Genomic DNA, 13,394 nt, shown 5'->3' with positions numbered 1-13,394 from the left:
TGTTGCCGTATGCTTCATCCAACCCTTCAGGCATTTGCAGGAACCAAGGGACTCGCAGCCCCCTCTCAGGTAAGCACTGGTCTCGTAACTGAGGGAATGCAGGCATCAATAGGACTCCATGCTGTTTTCTTTTAGAGCTGCTTTTGTCCTGAATGCCCTTCGCTATGGAGAGTGCTTCCCGACTCATTAATGCAAGCAAGACATGCTGAGAGTGCAGGGCATGCCGAGAGTACAGGAAAATATTGTGTTGCCCATGTTCTGTAACTGAGTAAAAATAAGTTACATACAAACACACTGTTTTTACAGAGGTAATGCACAGAGAAAGCTCGAAAGTGGTATCCCAGGACTCCCATTAAGCCAAAAATCTATGTGCACAAGTGAATATACTCCCGGTTTAGCGTCTCTAAAGTGGCTACTTCACATCGCTGAATTACATCCACGCCTTTGCCCACGTAAAAAGCAGCACAACGTGGTGGAATGTCAGCGCAACACCTGGAAATTTGCGTCTCCCAGGAAAAGCATACACGAGACCAGAGACAACATCAGCGAACGAGCCAAAATGTTAGCTGCCTAGCAAGTTATCATTATGCACTGCCAACCTGACCGATTAAACGTGGGCCACACAATCGAAGGATATGACAGTGACACTTACCAGTCTGGACTGAATGCCATAAGGAATGTCGACCGCACTGATGGTGGCAGGTTGCATTTCTGCAAAACAAGGACATCAATAAGGAGAAGCAACTAACTCCGCGTTTCTCCATTGAATATGAGGAATGTCTGGACGCTTCAATTTTCCAGAAGAGCACAACACACACACGTGCGCAAAGAGCAAGCACCTGGGAAAAATCAAACATAACATTTAGTCACCTATAATTTAGTATTTATTTACTGCTCCATAGCAGGACAACCCAGGAGATAGCAAAAAATGTACACCATCTGCACAGACGTGAATCCTTTTTTTTAAAACAGAGCAATGCCATCCATCCTTTTCGTGCACATTAACTGGGGCACGCAACCACTGCTTCCTTCTTTCACACACGAAACACAAGTGCTGTTTGCGTAGCGACTGCAACAAACAAGCATCAATCATAGCTAAAAGGGCCGGACATTTATCAGTCACGTGTGGAAGCTAATTATGCTTTAAAAAAAAAAAAAGGCAGAATTAGTGCCCGAAGCAAGCACAACAACGCACGCATGAGATTAACGTGTTCGAATTCTCATCAGTGCTTTCAGCTATTCAACTCAGGAATGAGATGCAATCAACACTTCGCCTATTACTGACTTGGATGCATTTTGTGTCACTTTCTGTTCCCCATATGCCTGTCGTTCTGCACACCTACAATCATTATGAGTGTATCAGATGTTCTCCCCTTTTTAATACCCACTGAGTGGATGTCGTAAATAAATAAAATGAGATCAGATAAAGTATCAAGAAACCCTGCAGAGTACAATGCCTCTGGCTTTTTTCTTTTTGTCCAATGAATTCCTCCCGGCTGCAGGAGGTCAGGTAAACCCACACTCACAGTCTCCTCCAATTCGTAGTGAGCCGCCCGGTCTTCGCCGACACGCTCAAAAGCCAGTGCGTGCGTCGGGCGCCGGGGTCCATACCCCATCTCCCGCCGCAGCAGCAACGTCACCGCACTGCCGGGGCAGCGCCCACCTCGCCGCTCTGCCCACATGTCGACCTGCATTACAAAACACAACAGAGACAACCAACATCAGAACAATGACACCAACCACATCTTCAGCTAACAAAACACACGAGTTCATGAATGAAAACAAAACACTCACAACGACCCGGCAGCTACCAGCAGAGTAAAAAGCTCAGCAGGAGGAGATGTGAACAGACAGGTGTGCTTGGCATGCCCAGGTGGATATGCATAATGCACATAACCGAACAAAATTACAATGAATGAATAACGGTGCTTCTGCTGTCATTCATCACGAAAGAGGGAGCAGAAGAAAAAGAAGTCAGGAGGAGAAAAGGCTGGGTTACATGTCCTTACACACCGGGAAGTTGACAGATATCTGCAGAACAGACAAAAACTACAGACACAGCAAGGCATGCTCATAACGACCATGAAAAAAGAAAAAAAAAAGAAACAACAAGCAAGTGAACAGATACATATATGACCTCCAGTGAGCCAAGAAAATTATAAGAAAAAGAAAGTAAGGTAGGTCGGTGCATTCCTTTGTTCCCAGCTCACCTATGCATGTCAAAAACGGCAGATGAAAAATTAAATAAATTCAGCACTGATGTTGCTTCAGGCACAGGTGGCCAAAAGTGAAATGAACACCCCTGAAAATGTCTAGCACACGTGCATATGAGCCCGTGAAATATATGCTGAGTACACGTCCACAGGTCTGGCATGCCCGTTCCAAGGACAGCATGCCTTCACAGCTTGTTTCATTCACAGCTGCAGTAAAAAACGCATGATTCCTGTTGACATGTTACAAAATACCAAGAAAAGACTCGCTGCTTCAAAAAATTTCACAATACTTTGAAAGAATCATGGCTGCCCCTTCTGCCAAAGCCCGCTATTTTGTAACACCACAAATGCACAGGAGCTGCGGGCAATATCAATATGGCAGAGTTCTGGCCACAGACATCAGTACCGCAATCCAAACCATAATTTTACCTCAAAAGCATATTATGCACGACACATAACCTATCTCCAATCACCGAATGACTCAAACATCCAAAACAGGAAACAGCTGCAATGATTGATTTGTCAAAAGTGAAAGGACAACAGTGCAGTATCGGGGTCATAAAGTTAAATGAGCTGAAAGAAATGAGCTCAACACTGATACACCTGCATATACCTGCGCTCATTGTAGGTAAGCATCAGACAGCTGCAGGCTTTTGCGAGTAGCAGAAGCTGCCACAGCAGCTGTGAGTCTGCATAGTCTTGACAGCTGCTGAAATGCCTTGCAGTTCACAAATCAATCAAGACAACACAGGCAAGGCTGCGAAAACCATTCATTAAGCTTAGGGCGGCAAAAATCCTGCATCTATTTTAGAACACAGATGCGTAATAAAGGCACAGCCCACTGCAATTTACTGAAGCTTCCGCCCACCAAATAGTTTGGTCATTTAAAAAGCAAACAAAGTACAGTAAAACCTCGATAATTAAAACTCACCTAAAGTTACCTTTCTTGTATCACCTATGGCATAACTGCCTCTCCCATAAGAACAGCAAAAGAGCTACCAGTTCATTGATTCTTCGAAAATGCCCATAGTTGATCTCCTCATTTTATTTTGTATTTCCATCATGTCCCCATTTTTTCTCCAGCACGTCCAGCTGAAAATGATTTAAAAAATGCTACCTAGTTTGCAACGAACTGAGGAACACAGAAACTTAACATATGCTCTGTTGTCCTATCTCTTGGATGACCTTAAGCAATGTACTATAAAAGATGGTCAAAGAATTCCCCTTTAACTCAACCGATACTCATTCTACATTTTCTTCTCATTTCCTTATCATCCTACGTGGTTCTGTCAAATTAAAAGAGCTTTCTTCCGAACCAGCTTCCAAGCTAAAACGCAGTCACTGATAATTAGCATAGCTGAAGTAACACAAAAGTACATTTATTAATGCAATGGTAACAAGAAGAGCCACTTGAACGGATGGAAACCATAAGCAATGCATGTTTGTACTACATGGCCTGACACAGTCCATTCGAGACTCTTTTAAATACAACTTAAAAAAAAAAAAAAAAAAGCACATTTTGCCGTTCAAAGGAATTTCAGGCAGCCAATGGTTGCACAAGTGTACGCTCAGACCTGCTAGTGTGGCAACGCAAGGCGCGGCAAACGAAAGGGGGATTCCCATGGCTTAATCAGATTAACCTAGACATCACGAAAATCAGTTAATGCCATTGGTTGAAGGGTCTCCTTTGTGTGTAGTTTCCCCCTTTTTATTGAGCTGTATAGCAATAAGTAATGAAGAAAACAGAAGTCCTGAAGATAAAAATGTTGGCAATATCGATAAGGTGCATCTCGGCTAGATTTAAAATGTTTTAGTAGAATCAATGCAAAGTTCAACTGCTGTCACAGGGAGTGTGCAGTGAGGGTGCACTATTCACTGAATAGAGCACGTAATACCCATGTCATGGCCCATAGCAGCAGCAGCAGCAATGCACGAATTTAGAGCGTTGGCACTAAGAAAACAAAAAACTGCCAGCCAGATCTCAGCAATTCGTCCACGTACAATGAACTCTACACTCTCGAGCTCTCAAGTGGAAGAAAACTGGTTACACTACAGCACAGGCATCTAGTCAGCATTCACTCAACTCCTCGCCATCTTCCCATTTTACAGCCACGGGCAGATGTACGAGGGGGTACCAAAAAGCAACCGAACTTATTTTCTCTTGAACCTATTCATTCACATTTTAAGCCCAAACGTTCACTCTCTTTCAAAGTACTCTCCACTTGCACTAATACACTTGTCTAATCCTTCATTCCACTTTTCAAAAAATTGTTTAAATTCATCTTTTGTGATGCTTGACAGCGCCTACGTTGTTTTTTTCTTTGCCTCTGCAACATCAGCAAAACGCTTTCCTTTCATGCATTTTTTTTCATTCTGGGAAACAAAAAAGTCACACGGGGCAAGGTCAGTTGTGTATGGGGGTGAGCAACAGGGGTCATACCATTTGTGGTCCAATATTGATGATTGCACGAATTTTTTAAACCTTTTCATGTGTTCAGGCCGTGGAAGGATGACCAGAACGAAGTTGGTTCAATTGACATTTCACCAATTTTGAAATGGGAGAACCCTTCAAACACTTGAGTTTTCCCCTTAGCATCATCCTTGTACGACGTTTTTAACATTTCAAGAGTTCCTGTTCTATTTTTTCCGAGCAAAGCACAATTTCACCGCTGCACACTTCACGAAAATCATCCATTGCAAAAACAACACTCACAGAAAACAGTTGTCACTGTAAACTCTGCCAAAGCTAATACGTCTGAACTTCAGTGATGCCACTCAACTGACTGACTCTGGAATGTTCACTCTATGCGCTCCTAGCGGCAAAACCCTGTACTACGAAAGCGCTGCCCACCAAAAATTTGGTTCGGTTTCTTTTGGGTACCCCCTCGTATAAAGTTGAAAAGTAGATGTTCAATTTGTTAGTACAGAATGTGGAGGCTCAATGAGATTGCAGTTACAGAAAGACATGAACCTTAAAAACAAAAGTCCCGCGACTTCGCAAGAGCCAATAAAAATGGCATAACCCCAGAATGTTACGCAAACTGAGGAGGCTATAATAGACCTATTGCAAACCCACCAACAACTACAAAAGCCACACATACACAAAAAAATCTTGGATAGAAAAACAGCGCGAAAGACGAACACCACAGCAAAGGAACAGAAGACGAGCGCTGTCTCACAACTGAATGTTTATTAAAGAGGGAAGATAATATATGGAAAAAAGAACAAACTAAACACGTGTTGCTACGTGGGATGCAGGCACACAATCTCACTCTCATGTAGATAAATGGATGGCTTAGTAACACATAACCTAGTTTTTTTCCTCATGTGGTAGGCCTCCATTATCTCACGTGTTAAGCGGGCCGGGTGCTTATAAAGGATATCAGAATAGTGCAGTGAAGGATAACAAGATTCGCAGTCACGGACGTGGTCAACGAGATTAGTAGATTTGTTAGCGTCTAAGTTATTTGCATGCTCTTTCAAACGTGTATTAATGCACCGCCCCGTCTGCCCAATGTACACTTGTCTACGTGACAGTGGGATTTTATAGACTACACCTTCAGCACACGGCACATGCTTAACCCCATATGTTGGTTCATGTTCGTTGTGATGCTCAGCTTTTGTTTCCAAAATAGCATGAACACTTTGAAGTTTTTTAGGTGCAGAAAAAACAACCTCTATGCTATATCGTTTTGCCACATTTTTAAGATTGTGTGACAGGCGGTGTACATAAGGCACAACGGCAAACGTTTTCCTTTCCTTTCCTTTTTCCGCACAAGGTACCAAGGCTGGACTTTTAAGCTTTTTGGCTATCTTGTTGCAACCTAACAATAAAACACCATCCGGGTAGCCAGATGCCTTGAGTCTTCCAATCTGATCATTGAAGCTGCCGATTACGATATGCTTACAAGATTTTGATAAAGCAGACATAAGAGATTCCTGTTTTTACTATCTTAGAGTGATGCTATTTAAAATTTAACAATGGTTTCTCTGCCCTAGGTAGGTATTCCCAGCAGATATGGCCCGTCTCAACAGCCAAACGCAGATCCAGAAACTGTAGCTTGCTATCACTGGTGACTTCAGTGGTGAAAGTTAGAACAAGAGCATTTTCTTTAAACAATTTAAGTACATCAGTCATGTGCCTTGAAAAGTTAGTTTTTTCAACAAAAATTAGGAAGTCATCAACATATCGAAATATGCGCAGCGCCACGCTCCCATGATGAAGAACAGTTTATTAGAAGGCGTGGCATTTCTGTATCTAGCTTCCTCGAGTTGCTCTCTTTGTACCTGAAGGCTATGTTCGTTGAATGGGAAGGAAAGTTCTATATCCAAAGAGCGGGTGTTTGCATTGGATCTAGGGTAGCGCCTGTGTTAAGTGATATTTTTTTTTTTATCCTTTGTTGATCGTGGCATTGAAAATCACATGTCGGGCATGGCGCTGCGCATATTTCGATGTTGATGACCTTCTAATTTTTGTTGAAAAAAACTAACTTTTCAAGGCACATGACTGATGTACTTAAATTGTTTAAAAAAATGCTCTTGGTCTAACTTTCACCACTGAGGTCACCAGTGATAGCAAGCTACAGTTTTTGGATCTGCGTTTGACTGTTGTGATGGGCCATATCTGCTGGGAATACCTACCTAGGGCCGAGAAACCATTGTTAAATTTTAAATCGCATCACTCTAAGATAGTAAAAACAGGAATTGTGGTCTCATCTCTGATGTCTGCTTTATCAAAATCTTGTGAGCATATGATAATCGGCAGCTTCAATGATCAGATTGGAAGACTCAAGGCATCTGGCTACTCGGATGATGTTTTATTGTTGGGTTGCAACAAGATAGCCAAAAAGCTTAGAAGTCCAGCCTTAGTACCTTGTGCAGAAAAAGGAAAGGAAAAAGTTTGCCGTTCTGCCTTATGTACACCGCCTGTCACACAATCTTGAAAATGTGGCAAAACGATATGGCATAGAGGTTGTTTTTTCTGCATCTAAAAAATTTAAAAGTGTTCATGCTATTTTGGAAACAAAAGCTGAGCATCACAACGAACATGAACCAACATATGGGGTTAAGCATGTGCCGTGTGCTGAAGGTGTAGTCTATAAAATCCCACTGTCATGTAGACAAGTGTACATTGGGCAGACGGGGCGGTGCATTAAAACACGTTTGAAAGAGCATGCAAATAACTTAGACGCTAACAAATCTACTAATCTCGTTGACCACGTCCGTGACTGCGAATCTTGTTATCCTTCACTGCACTATTCTGATATCCTTTATAAGCACCCGGCCCGCTTAACACGCGAGATAATGGAGGCCTACCACATGAGGAAAAAAACTAGGTTATGTGTTAGTAAGCCATCCATTTATCTACATGAGAGTGAGATTGCGTGCCTGCATCCCAAGTAGCAACACGTGTTCAGTCTTGACCTTTTTTCCATATATTGTCTTCCCTCTTTAATAAACTTTGAGTTGTGAGACAGTGCTTGTCTTGTGTTCCTTTGCTGTGGTGTTTGTCTTTCACGCTGTTTTTCTATCCAATATGTTCCACCAACTCGCCCGTTTGGCTATAGGGGGTATTCACATGACGTCAGTATGCAGCCGACGCCATCTTTGCGTCCTGTTTTGACTAGTACTAGTACGGGGCGGCGGTTAGGTTAGCTGTTCGTGCGCATCCGTTTGCTCTGTCACTCTGCCTTATGCCAGCACCGTTGTTATGAAAACTCAATCGGTATCATGAGTGACAGTTCGATTTATCAGCAAAGTGGGCGCGATGCGGACAGAGACCTGTACGAAACAAAACTTTGGTACCAACCCGTGTGCAGTCGATATGCGCAACTGCACGGTAAGCGTCGGCCTGTGCCCACGCATAAGTATGTGCGACATTCATGAATTTCTCGTCCTACAGACGAGCTTCATCACAAGAAACCAATCGCAAGTCTACTGGCCACTCGAAGAACGCAACGACGCAACTACGTTACAAGCGGCTGGGTTAAGAGCCGTGGTTGAAGCAGACGAACTCGCTTTTTGTGCAATTACGTGCGTGCCGTCCAACGTTTATATTAACTAAACCGCTGAGTTTTTGTAGCTGATATTCTGCATAGAAATGGCGTTTAGTAGTCAGTATCTTTTATACAAAACTTGTTTGGTGTACTTGCCTCAATCGATCAGAAGAAGTCGGATGTTTGCATCGTCTGTGGCGGTAAGGAAGCAAAAGAAACCGCTGCGACACGCCACAGCGATGACACCGGTAGCGCCACCTCGTTGCCTTGCGGGCTCGAAATAACTTTTTGCAACAAAACTCTTGAAATACAGCGCAGTTTTGGCCAAGCTAAACTTAATTTGTTATTAGAGATAAATTTGTTTATAAAGTTCATCAAACCTTCTGCAAAACAACTCTGCCCGCCTACGTTCCTTCGCCGAAACTGCATGCGGTCTGCTTCGATTAGCAGCCGACACAGACGATGCGAACATCCTTCTTCTGATCGAATGAGGCAAGTACGGGAACACAAAGTTTAGCGAGTTCTCTTTGAAGGAATTTATTGCAACAAAACACGACGAGGAGGTGTTGGCGGCGCGCTGCATGCATGCGCATGACTGGAAGCGATACATTGCCGCGCTGCTCTTTTACCGGGAATGTGTCTTCCGAGTGCGTGAAGAACAGTCGTGCACAGATAGTGACAAGAGCTGGCTGCTAGGGCACATCCGGAAGATTCCAGTCCAGCCTAGTTCGACATACATTTCTCATATTCCAATTGTGCGGTTGTGCCGTGCCAGCCATACGTGGCGTCGCATCTCGGGGAAGTGTCTCGTTCGGGTGGAGTTGTTCGTGTGTACTTCCGGAATCTTAAAATGCCGAGGTCTTTCGCGCAGCTCTTCAGCTTCCGTTGTTTACACTGTGCACGCGTCTCTTACAGCGATAGCTCAATAAACAACATATAGCTGCGGGTGCAACTGCTTGTAGAACCGCACGACAGCACTTGATACGTACGTTCGCCCTGTTCGTTCCGTGGACACAAAAATGGCCGACTGCGCCTCAATTACCCACAATGCACCCCGCACAGCGCGTCAGTGAATACCCCCTATAGTGTTGATCGTAACGCAGGACAAGCTATGACACCGTTCTGGTCATACATGCTTCAAGAACCTAGTTAGGGGGTCAAACTATGGACTATAATCAAAGAATTGAGTGGCATTTCTATGGAACACAAACAAAGATTGCTAGAGAACAGCACTGTGAAGCTTAATTGGTTCACAACTCGAATAAGAAGAAACAACAGCCCAATGTGCCTGAACAAGTCCCTGCATATCTCTTATTCTCCTTTACTCTCAATTCCCTTCCACCACTGCAGATACCAAGGTAAAGCTCGCCACTGTGACATGTAAGTCCTTGATCAGTAATAGATGCTCAAGACAGAGAGTACAGCATACATAGATATGCAGGAACACCATAAATCATGAAAGTATAGAGTGACAAATAGGGGCAGACATAAGAGAGAGAGGGGAGGAGGAGGGGCTGTCACATCCACTCAACAAAAAATTTCCTGCAAGGAAACCATGGAAATCCATTCTTTTTAATGACGAAAATAGACATGCACTCCTAAAATAGGGCCACCTCCTACAGGATTTGCTGATAAATATGCACCAGGTACAGGAAAACCGATTGCTTTAAAAGCCAAGGCAATAACTCAAAACACCAAGTACGGCTTCAAATAAAGTGAACATGCTCAGACACAACCATATGAAGAGACCTGACCCAGTAAGCTATTAGGTGCATAGAAATACGTCTTCTGATAGAAATGACAAAAAATCCAGCTGATAAACTCTGAAAATTTTCTTCAACTTTGGACACTCAGCCATTTGAGATTGCGGTACACAGGTTACAGTGCTTCCTCTCTAGTTCCCTGAGAAACAGTTTGCAAATGAGTACGGTACATAAAGCGCTTAGCTTACATGCTGTTACAAGCCCACGAGAGAGAAAAGCAGAAAGCTACTGCAGGGAACATTAATAATACAGTTCAGACGTCAGTAAAAGTACCGCAATTCAATACGCATGCACTTCAATCTAGGGTTCCACTAATTACCATAGACACTACAGACATCAAATATTTTAGACACACTACTGAGGTGAGAGTAATTTTAAGGTAAGTGGCCTCTCTCTCAATGAACCACATTCTAAGCAAATCAACCACAAAAGCTATAGCAATAAGTAAGCTACAAAGAGACCTCTTAGATTCCATTATGATTAGAGAGCATTTGCAACACTTGACAACCTTTGAAGAATTACCATTTTCTTCCTTAAAACCAGAACTGTGAGAAAGAGGTGAGTAATCACAAAATCTGAATGATGTGGGTAAAAGCAAAGCATTACTATGCCAGAACTAGTCGGAATGCTGTCCTCAAAACAGTGCATCAAGCACTGCAACAACTTCGCTTTCCCTAGTAGGTACGACCTTTTAGTTTAATTCATACGATCCTCTCATATTTTCCTGCACTGTCAGCTGCTGCATGGTGGGGAAAAAATTGAAGTAAAGCAGTTACTAGAAAAAAAATGAAACAGTACTGGTAGCTTAAGACTGACGGCGTGCAACCAACTGGCACACAGACCCCAGCAAATGTTAAATGGCAAAGACGACACTGGCAGCAGTTCAAACAAGAGGACTGCTCCCTATGCTGTCAAAATGCCTGGCAACTAGCGTGACACAGATTGGCCCCCATGTCAAAAAGACGATTGAAACTGCCAATGGGAATAAGTGATTAAAGGATGCTAGAGGTGCCAGCATTTAAAATCTGTCAAAAGAAATGCCATAAACGCCACATGCAAAATGGCCCCCATGTGCTGTTTTTGTGGTGAGAAGCAATGCTCAAGAGGGACTACTGTCCAACATCTCCATGCAGTGTAAAAAAGAAAACGAATAGTAGAGGCCTGTGCAGTCTAAACAAAGAATTCTAGCGAATGTTTCTATACCGTCGTGAACTTCTCTCCAGTTAACATGGGCTGACGATGGGGTTTGTCACCGCCAGACCTTAACCACAAGTTTTACTCGTGCTTCCTTAATGGAAACTTCCTGCGAAGATTCTAAAGCGGCGCAGCGGCGACTCTATACAGCTTTTAAAGGGGTGCAGGATTCCGCACGCGAAACCTGCGTAACGTCGCGGACACTGCGCAAGCAGCTGCCCGGATTAAGGCGGGTCAGATCGTGCTTCACCCACCGTCACGATCTGGCGACTTCACGGTTCAGCTCAGGTCTCAGAGCTAGGAACATGCTGAGTTTTCGGTTGCCCGGTGGTTAAGAGTATGGGGAGCAAGCATCGATGCGCTGGACGGGTGATCAGCCGAGGATTAACGACCTCAAGAGCGTTATCCTTTTACGTCACCCATTTGGACGCCTCCATGAAGGAAGCGACAAATAACGGCGCTCAATCATGAAACCGGGACAAGGCCCAATCCAATCAAGCCACAGAGACTCGCAAACGCAATCCTCGTGCTGAAGTAGGACGTGGATCGCGACGAGAAAAAGTGTTCGATGTAGTACACGAGACATGCAGGAGCCGCACTTCGTCTACGCGTTTACCACTTCCGTCGCAGCAGCGCCTAACAAACATTCGATCGAAATGAAAGGCCGAAGCTCACTTCATAAAGGTCTAACGTTCCATGCAGTAGCGTTCAGCGTCCGCAGCCGTCCACAACAGCTTTCAAACGTTTCTGTTCTCTGCTCTTGCGCAATATAAACATAACTTGAAGGGGAGGGGGGATTTGTGACTAACAGTACGAACAGCAAGCAGCAAGTGGCCGATGCAAAGCAGCCGTAGTGGCACGGGTTGACTTACTTGAGACGCGTGCAGCAGCCACGACAGCTTGGAAGCGACGCTCTGGAACTTTAACACATCATTCCAGATGACACGTGCCGCGGATAGCCACAGTGACGGTGGTCGGGCGGATTTCAAAAAATATGACTGAATTCGAATGCGACTATTGCTACAGCCGTAGCAAAACGAAGCTCAACACTCCATCAAACATGGCTGTCTGCAGCAACCTGACACCACCTAACGGTGGGAAATGGTACGCGCTCAGGCGGAAAATGTCGCTCGGCCGCTCGGCCCATGGCTCGGCTCCCAATGAAAGCTCCTTGTCCAATAATTAGTAATTAGTAACTCCTTCTTACTTGTAGCGAAAGTTGTTACCAGATCGGCGACTAACAAAATTAACCCACTGGCTTGTTTTCCCGAGATATGCAAAGTTTTTGCTTGATTTGCTTTTTCCGCGAGGACACACTCACCATGCGCCCACCGTGACCACGCTAACGACCTTCTCAACTGTTTCAATTTAAGCCTAAAATTACTACGCCTAACTATAGTAAACTAGAATATTCACTATACGCCTAACCTTAGCACTCGTCAGTTCCAAAGTGGTTTTATGTTTCCTACGCTGCTTCAGCGTCTTTTTTGTTTTTTGTTTTTTGTTTTTGGCCAATGCTTTGGCGCCCTTTTTCGAACGCTGTTTCAACGGATGTCATTATCACTGGGACCGTGGCTCATTTTGCTCCGCCGCCGCACCACAGACGACGCGAACACCCGACTTGTTCTGATCGAATCGAGCAAGTAATCCAAACAAATTCCGTATAAGCAAACACCGTATTTTCGATATGTAAGTCGCGATTTTTTTCCCCGAAAATTTTGTCAGAGCTCCTTATCTTGTGGCATGGAAGAAATCCAGGCCGTGGTGGCCACACCTGGTCCGATCCCGGAGAGGTGTCCGGGAGCTGCGCGATGTCAGCGCATGTTAAGAGGCCCTGGTCGTCGAAATTAATCAGGAGCTCAAAACTATGATGTCGTTCACAGCCCATATATGTCACTTCGGGACGGTAAACCAATTTACAATTTTTTCATGACAAAATATCGGGTGGGAGGCGAAGGAAAACGCCAGAGCCGGAATGTTTCGAGCCACAACTGCGCGCTATCTTCTGTCATGCAGAGTAACTGCATTTCTAAAGCACTCAAAAGTAACATAAGATTTTCTCGCAAAAGCGAAACTCAGCTAGCTCATACGCTTTTATAGACAGCCTAATTCTGAGGGAGGAAAATGTGTTCATATAAAAATGGTAGCTTGCCAGTAACAAGTTTTAATTTTCGAGCCGATCTAGTTCACGTCATTTCCGTCCGCCATGGCCTCTTCATTGCATCGAT

General features: G+C 44.1%; 1 protein-coding gene across 4 annotated transcripts in view; it reads right to left on the bottom strand.

The window, feature by feature from the left end:
* Positions 1-12,265, bottom strand: part of LOC146199868 (activating molecule in BECN1-regulated autophagy protein 1-like) — an 83,764-nt gene extending 71,499 nt beyond the window's left edge. For 3 of the 4 annotated variants that reach the window (XM_084595272.1, XM_084595274.1, XM_084595275.1), the window contains exons 1-3: positions 12,039-12,264; positions 1,527-1,688; positions 653-711 (exon numbers count right to left, since the gene is read on the bottom strand). In XM_084595272.1, coding sequence (XP_084451398.1) covers positions 653-711; positions 1,527-1,682 — 215 coding nt within the window. In that variant the 5' untranslated portion in view covers positions 1,683-1,688; positions 12,039-12,264. Of the gene's footprint in view, positions 1-652; positions 712-1,526; positions 1,689-12,038 lie in introns of all 4 variants that reach the window. The other variant, XM_084595273.1, reaches the window with a different exon arrangement.
* Between the last annotated feature and the right edge of the window lie 1,129 nt (positions 12,266-13,394).

Source organism: Amblyomma maculatum, chromosome 2, assembly GCF_055883805.1.
Source record: "Amblyomma maculatum isolate TAMU_Amacu chromosome 2, ASM5588380v1, whole genome shotgun sequence".
Lineage (NCBI taxonomy): Eukaryota > Metazoa > Arthropoda > Arachnida > Ixodida > Ixodidae > Amblyomma > Amblyomma maculatum.
Note: the sequence above shows the minus strand (reverse complement) of the source record. Positions and strands in the feature narration are given on the sequence as shown.